Source organism: Poecilia formosa, unplaced genomic scaffold, assembly GCF_000485575.1.
Source record: "Poecilia formosa unplaced genomic scaffold, Poecilia_formosa-5.1.2 Scaffold1271, whole genome shotgun sequence".
Classification (NCBI taxonomy): domain Eukaryota; kingdom Metazoa; phylum Chordata; class Actinopteri; order Cyprinodontiformes; family Poeciliidae; genus Poecilia; species Poecilia formosa.
The window spans coordinates 9,774-16,970 of record NW_006801210.1 but is presented as its reverse complement, the minus strand read 5'-3'; the positions used below and the strand labels follow the sequence as shown (position 1 = coordinate 16,970).

At 45.2% G+C, this 7,197-nt stretch overlaps 1 protein-coding gene and 1 long non-coding RNA gene across 3 annotated transcripts in view; one reads left to right on the top strand and one right to left on the bottom strand.

Annotated features, from left to right (window-relative positions):
* Positions 1-965: 965 nt before the first annotated feature.
* Positions 966-6,747, bottom strand: zbtb22b (zinc finger and BTB domain containing 22b). Of its 2 annotated transcripts, none has more exons than XM_016667564.1 (5): positions 6,234-6,747; positions 4,979-5,194; positions 3,635-4,318; positions 3,044-3,322; positions 966-2,074 (listed from the first exon to the last, which is right to left on the bottom strand). In XM_016667564.1, exons 2-5 carry the CDS (start codon positions 5,192-5,194, stop codon positions 1,061-1,063), a joined length of 2,193 nt encoding a protein of 730 aa, XP_016523050.1. In that variant the 5' UTR covers positions 6,234-6,747; the 3' UTR covers positions 966-1,060. The 2 variants fall into 2 exon arrangements, with proteins under 2 accessions (XP_016523050.1, XP_007544603.1); XM_007544541.2 differs by having other exon boundaries at positions 6,558-6,747.
* LOC107835225 (uncharacterized) overlaps positions 6,690-7,197 on the top strand; it is a 10,176-nt gene continuing 9,668 nt past the window's right edge. The window contains exon 1 of the long non-coding RNA XR_001661053.1: positions 6,690-6,771. This is a non-coding gene — a long non-coding RNA (uncharacterized LOC107835225). The remainder of the gene's footprint in view (positions 6,772-7,197) is intronic.

Genomic DNA, 7,197 nt, shown 5'->3' with positions numbered 1-7,197 from the left:
AATAATAATAATAATAATAATAATAATAATAATAATAATAATAATAATAATAATAATAATAATAATAAATTATGCTTCTAAATGAACAGTTCATTTTTCCTTTACTGAACATTCCTGAACATCCAGCTGACATTAAGGAATCACTTCATTTGTTAAAAACAGGCAACACCAGAATTAAACTGAACTATGAACTGCTTATAGTACAAATATGTAAATATGTATAGGAATAATATTAATATTATTTTTTAAAGGTGCAAAACCTGAAAGAACAAAGTAAGAAAGTTAAAACTGTTGCTTTGTCGCCCACTACAGGTTAAAGTTAGGAACTGCAGCAATTTATATTAATGTAAAGATAGATAGTTTTGATTTTTTTTTTTTGTTCCAATTCTATCATCAAAATTTAAGCTTTACAAAATGACAAACCTTTGTGGAAAATATCTTAGAATAATCTATTAAAAGGCATAACTGAGAAGAATCTGGATGAATTATGAGTATCAGTCTAATCTGAGAGCAGTGAGGCTGCAGAGGAAAAATCCTGCTGCTTTGTGATTTATAATAAAAACATGAATGTAATATAAATGTTTCTATTCCTAATGAGTCTTGCAGGTTTTTATCTGAGCACAGCAACAGGTCACGATAGAAGCTGCAGAGGAATCACAGCAATCCAGAACGTTTTCCCACAGAAACCAGCAGCGTTCTGGTTTCCCCTCAACAACAGAGAGAAGAAAAATAAACTTTCAGAACATCTTAGAATATTTGAAACTAACAGCTTATTCTGAGGTGACGGTCTGTCCTGATGAGGCCACTTTTCAAATCTGTTTGTGCAAAAGAACTGGGTCATTTAACTCAAAAGTAACTGGAACTGAACCACCATGATGGCCGCCGATCCGAATCTCCAGGTCCTTCAGATTGTTTCTCCAACAGGAGTTTCAACAAAATACATTTTCTCTTCTTTTCTTCTTCTCTTTTTCCGGGTTAAAACAGCAGCAGGAACCATCAGAACCCTCAGAATCTTCAGAACCACCAGAACCGGGCTCCCATTGGCTCCCTGAGCTTCGGTTTAAGTCACGCTGCTTCCGTCTGCGCTGACCTCACACACGTCTTCCTCACACACACCTCGAGCCAATCCCAAACCTCCGAACATTCCCGATCCGTGATCCGGACCCAGACTCTGGGAGACGACCCCCAGTATCGCCCCTGCAGCAGTGGCCATGGTGTTGCCATGGTGACTGCTTCCTCCGGAGGAGCCGCCATGTTGTCCAGCAGCAGCTGCAGACTCTCCTCCCCCTCTGGCTGCTCCTGCCTGACCTCCGTCAGCGGCAGACAGCAGCAGGTGGGTGGAGGCGTTGAAGTCCGGGCCTTCCTCTCCTCCTCGCCTCCCTCCGTCCCCGCCCCCTGCTGTGTCGCCGTCGGCGCCGCGCCTCTCGCAGTGCGAGCGGTGCCTCATGAAGCTGTCGCGCCACATGAACTTCTTGCCGCAGCCCAGGCAGTCGTAGGGCTTGAGGCCGGTGTGGGTCTTCATGTGCTCCGTCAGGTGGTGCTTCATCTTGAACTTCTTGGCGCAGACGGGGCAGTGGAACGGCCGCAGGTCCAGGTGCATGTTGATGTGCCGGTCCCGCATGCTCTTGTGGGTGAAGGTCTTCCCACAGTGACACATGAACACCTTGGTGGTTCCTCCGGAGCCACCGCCAGCTCCACCTCCGACCCCGCCACCATCAGAACCGTCCAGACCCAATCCGGTCTGCAGCTGGACGGCGCCGTGCTCCAGGCCGGGCGTTTTGAAAGAGGCTCCGCCCATCATGCCGGAGGCCATGCCCAGTGGCGGCGCGGCCGGGTCCAGAGCGAGGCCGGATGCCTGGCTGTACAGCAGGATCTGGTTCCCCTGCATGTCCAGAGGGAAGAGCTGCGCCCGGGCCGAGGCCGCGGACTGGACCTGACCCAGCAGGGCCGACACGGCCCGGTTGGCGCTCTGGTTCTGACCCGCAGCGCTGTCATGGAGGTGCTGGGCTAACGTCTGCTCGATCAGGCTGCCCTCAAACTTGAGGTAGTCCTCTGATGACTGGCAGTAATCCACCTGCAGGAAAAGGTCAGAGGTCAGATCTGTTATACATTAAATTACAAAACTGATTCTAGAAAAGCATGCCACAGCATGATGCTGCCACTAACATGCTTCACCATAGTGGTGGCATGTTAAAGCTGCAGTCTGTAACTTCTATAAAAAATATTTTTTTACTTATTTGTTGAAACTGTCACCATGCTGTGACGGTGTTTCATGAGACAGATAATCTGTGACAAAAGATTAACTCTTTCAGCACCGACTAGAATCAACTAATCAGAGCGAGGAGGCGGGTCTTATCGCTGTCAATCACCCTCCCTTTGTCACTGCTAGCATAGCCTATTGTGAATGCTCAGGCTAATTAGCATGGCCACCAATGATGAGGAATTTTCTTGTAACGGTAAATTGTTTCTCTGCCATTAACATGTTGAGCAGTGAGTACACGAGGTTGATTGGTGGCGCTAAAACCCGCCTCCTGGCTCTGATTGGTTATTTTTGAATGGGATTGGTGCCTTGCTTCAGGCTCAAGAAGAAATCGATCTTTCACAGATTATCTGTCTCATAACAAACTGTAACAACATGGAGTGTTTTAACAAATATGTAAAAATCTTTTTTAAAATAAAAGTTACATATTAAAGCTTTAAGTTTTGTAAATCCACAGAATATTTAAATTCCCAGCTTTTGATTATCTTACACAAACTAAAATAAAACATATGGTGTAGAAATAAACATGGCCTCTGTTTACTTAGGGGTATCATAATAAATGAGGCTGAATAAAAAAAGAATGCCACACTTTTCAGACAGTTTTTTGTAAACACAAAATTAAAATCTACAATTATTGATCTATTATTCCTTTTTTTTTTAAATATAACCCTTTTATGTTGATCTGTCCAATAAAATCTTAATCCTGTTTGTAATTTGCCTGAATGTGAATCAGTGTGAACAGTTTCAGATTACAGGAGGAACCGGACTCTGGTACCGGCTGACCTGTGAGTCCATGTCGCTCTCCGCTCGGACCGCCAGCTCCGCTGAAAGGCTCCTGATGTTGGAGATGTTGAAGTTCGCTCTCTCCCGCTCTCTAACCAGCTCCATGTCCCTCTCGTCTTCGTCCTCCTCATCCTCACCGCCCTCCTCTCCGGACACGACGATCAGGTCGTCGTCCTCCGTCCGCTCCGTCTTCACCACCACCCACTGCTTGCGCGGCATGATGCTGGGCTGGCTGTAGGCGGGACGCTTCTGCAGCGCCGCCTCAGAGTCCTCCCCGTCCTGCAGAGGGACGTAAAATACGGCCTGTTAGTTATTATTAAAGTAAAGATTATTTTACCAATCATTCTGATGATCAGTGGACAAAATAAACTGCCACATTCTGCAGTTAAGCCTTTTACACAATATTAAAAATACATTAAAAGAAGCCAATAAACCCATAATTCCCCTTCTAAATAAGAAAAGTGAAAATTTTATTGCCTAAAATGCAATAACAGCATTCTTTTAGTGTTTTTGTATATTTCTTAATTACTGCACTGGCTAGTTAACGATTATTTCATTAATCATGATTCCTGCGTCTCACTCAAATCTGACCTGATAGGAGGAAACGCCGAAGCTGTCGCTGACTCCGACCTCCTGCTCCAACACTGAGCTGACCTTCTTCCTCCTCCCGCTGCCTCCTCCTCTTCCTCTCTTCCTGTGGTGGTACATCACCTCCTCCTCCTCTTCCTCCTCCTCCTCCTCTATGAGCAGGGCCTCCTCTCCCCCTGATGGGGTGCAGTAGCTGGGTGTGTTACTGGCCCTGCCTCCGTCCACAGAGGCCCCCCCAGCCGCTGCTCCTCCCCCCAGGAAGCTGCTCCCGTCTCGGGGGCTGAAGTAGTTGGTGCTGCTGGGCGACTGGCTCTCGCTCACCGAGGGCCGGCTGGATGGTTGGGGGCCCCTCTGGGGGTCGTTGGGCTCTAAAATCGGGTCGCCACCTGTGCTCCCAGTTCCACCAGCTTCACTGCTGCTGCAGCCGGGATTGGCCGAGCTGCCACCTCCGCCTGCTGCGTCCTGCGCTCCTCCTCCGGCCGCTGCGGCGCGGCCCTCCTTCAGCAGCTCGGTGCATTTGTCCACGATGTGCCACATCTGCAGCACGCTGCCCACCGTGAGGTAGTTAACGATGTCGTCACGCAGCATCCGCAGCTGGCCGGTGTAGGCGCAGCTCAGGACGCTCTCGAACGCCAGCGGGTCCATCACCGCGGGGATGGAGACCGTCGACATGTTCTTCAGCAGCACCTGAAAAAGGTCAGGAGGTCGTGAGGAGGTCAGGGTTAGGCTGCTTCAAGGTAGGAGTGGGTATTTATTATAATAAGATTTTTATTTTGATTTATCACTGATTCACGATAAATTCCAACTTATGTCTAAAATCCCTCCCAAAACCACTTTACCTGACGCCTGATGTGGAAGGTTCTGTGTTTTTATCATCACTAGAGGGCACCAAATTTGTAAAGCATTTTTAGGACAATGATTGTAGATGAAAACTTTCTAAAAAAAATAGCAAATAGGGATTTCCCATTTGAAAGGTTGGAAATTTGGCTAAATATTCTTTGCACCAAAGCTTTATATGCCATCACTATGCTAAAACATTGCAGTGGCAGTTAGGGATGGACATTTATCATAATACATTTTATATAAGATTCTGATTTATCTTTCTCTGAATAAATTACAATTAAAATCCCGGATTGTCTGGATTGTAAGTTTATTATTTTTCTCCACAGTTTGTTCAATAAATGTATTTCAATAAATATGAAAATTTGATTAAATGAAGTTATTTTGTGCATTTTAGGGAAACAAATCACACTTCTTAATGTGACTAGTGTCTTAAATAACTTGTAATTATGAGGAATGCTATAACATACAGAACATCTCAGAACCATTTGGGTCAAACTCGCCCACCTGATCATGGAAGTAGGGCGAGGACGCGGCCAGGACGCAGCGGTGCGCCTTGAAGACGTGTCCCTGAACGTGGATGGACAGATCGCAGAGGCTGCCGTCCTCTCTCTGCCGGTTGAGGCTGTCCAGCACCGAGGTCTGAGCGCCGGGGAAGCTGACCTCCACCGCCGACCCGCCTGAGCTGCTGCTGCTCCCCACCTCCATGGGAACCGACTGCATCTGCAGGAGGAAGACGGTCAGGATCCTGCAGCTTTTAACACAATCAAGTTTCAAAGTTTTGTTGAAGTTTTTATGTCGGTATTAATGATTTTATTTTCACTTCTCCGGACCTCTCATGCGGCCACAAGGCTTAATTCTGATACCTCTTTGTTTTTCTTTATACCTTGTGACACTTCATGCTTTTTCCCCTAAATTGATAATATTTTGTCTCATTTTTATGATTACTGCTCAGGTAATTTTCGCTTATAGCACATTTCTGCTCTGTTCAGTCTTTGCTTGATTGCCTGGTTGTCATGGCGGTGAACCATCTTAATTTTGATGATTAATAAGGCTGAAGTCATGTTGTTTAGGCACAACAACACAAGTATCAACCTTTCTAACCAGAACTCACATGAGAAAACTATTATTATGAACTTAGGTGTGAGAATGGACCCACTGCTTACTGTTTGCAGCTCAATCTCATCACAAGGGATCTTGTGCTTTGTCATCGTATGAAACGCCGGCTACACTTTGCAATGGTCACCACTCCATCACAGAGACACACACTCATCTCTAAGACCAATTTTAAGAAACAAATTAACCAAACAGGCATGTTTTCAGACCTCAGAGGAAGTTGGAGTACCTGGAAAGAACCCATGCACGCACAAGGAGAGCATGCAATCTTTATCCAGAATTTTGTTCAGTTACATTCCCATCCCTATTCAGCTGCCAGTCTCTTCAACTGGAAAATTAAGCTTCAAAACAAATAATTGCTGCTTTGAAGCTAAAGTATTGTTTCTATTGAAGAGTTCAGCTCTTCTGGTTTGAATGAAGAGAATGCATGCAAACCAGTGCATGCATTATATAAATTAACCAAAATATACAGAATCAAACTGAGATTATGATCAACATTTAACTAAAATATTCTGCAGATGATCACTCATCAGCACATACTCATTCCTTTAAAAGCAAGAGTTTCCACATCCTGCAGTCAAATATGTTCATTTCTATTGCATGTCATGCGTCACCCATCAGACACAAAGCAGCAGATCATACTTACTGACAGCACAGTGTTGTTCTAGTTTAACAGGTTGATTTTACAGACAGCTGCACATCTCTGCAGGTTCTCCACTGATAATAACACTTTACTGCAGAGTGCATGAGAAAACCAGCCTACAACCAGTCAAGTGGCACTTGGAGAGCTGCACATCCCAGACTGAGCTGTTACCAAGTCCTGAGTGAGACTGTCAGCTCCAGTCTGACAGGGAGAGACATCTGTGAAACATCTGGAACAGCGTCAGACTCCATCACTACAGCTGTGAGGTTAGCCTGCTAGCCGCAGTTAGCTCACCAGGCTGAGGTAAAAGCAGCAGGTTCGGCTCACCGTTTCAGTCCCTGCAGCCCTCAGAGGTCCGGTGTGTGGCGGAGCAGAGGACAGGAACCGCTGCCAGGTCACCCAGAACCAGAACTTCCTGGCGCATTTTCACCGAACCCGCTGCCCGTCGGATCCCTGCGGCTGCAGACAGCGACTCTGCGCCTTTAAGGCCATTCCAGACAGGCGGGCCCGCCTTTGGCCGACAGAAAATCACATATTTCAAGTAAGCTTTAATAAAGACGCTGATAATCACAGAAAGAATATGGAGATTTAATTTAACCCCCGTTATGTTCGTTTCTTAGCTATACCAATAATGTTCGTGGGTCAATTTGACCCGGGGAGTGTTTAGTCATGCAATATTGTCAGAAACCAAAAAAATCCTCCAAATCTTTTTTGTGTATGATTATCAACTCCAATGCTAACCATTTCAATCAATATTTGTGCAATTCTGTTTTATTCCTCACAAATGAAGGATTAATGACAATTTACTCATTTGGACATAAAAAATGTGATTTACATTTTTTTATGCCCACTGAAAAACCTAAACACAAAATAACACTAAGTATCTTTGAAAGTGATTTTTTGTAATTTTTTTATATTACATTTAGATTTTTTTTTTGAAGGGGCCATTTTTATAATTGAACTTGAG

Excerpts from the sequence above, each read along its gene's own strand:
- zbtb22b (XM_016667564.1), bottom strand. The coding sequence starts at position 5,194 with ATGCAGTCGGTTCCCATGGAGGTGGGGAGCAGCAGCAGCTCAGGCGGG. Across the intron at positions 4,319-4,978 it reads CGCCCTACTTCCATGATCAG|GTGCTGCTGAAGAACATGTC; the intron begins GTGGGCGAGTTT and ends GACCTTTTTCAG. Across the intron at positions 2,075-3,043 it reads AGAGCGACATGGACTCACAG|GTGGATTACTGCCAGTCATC; the intron begins GTCAGCCGGTAC and ends CTTTTCCTGCAG.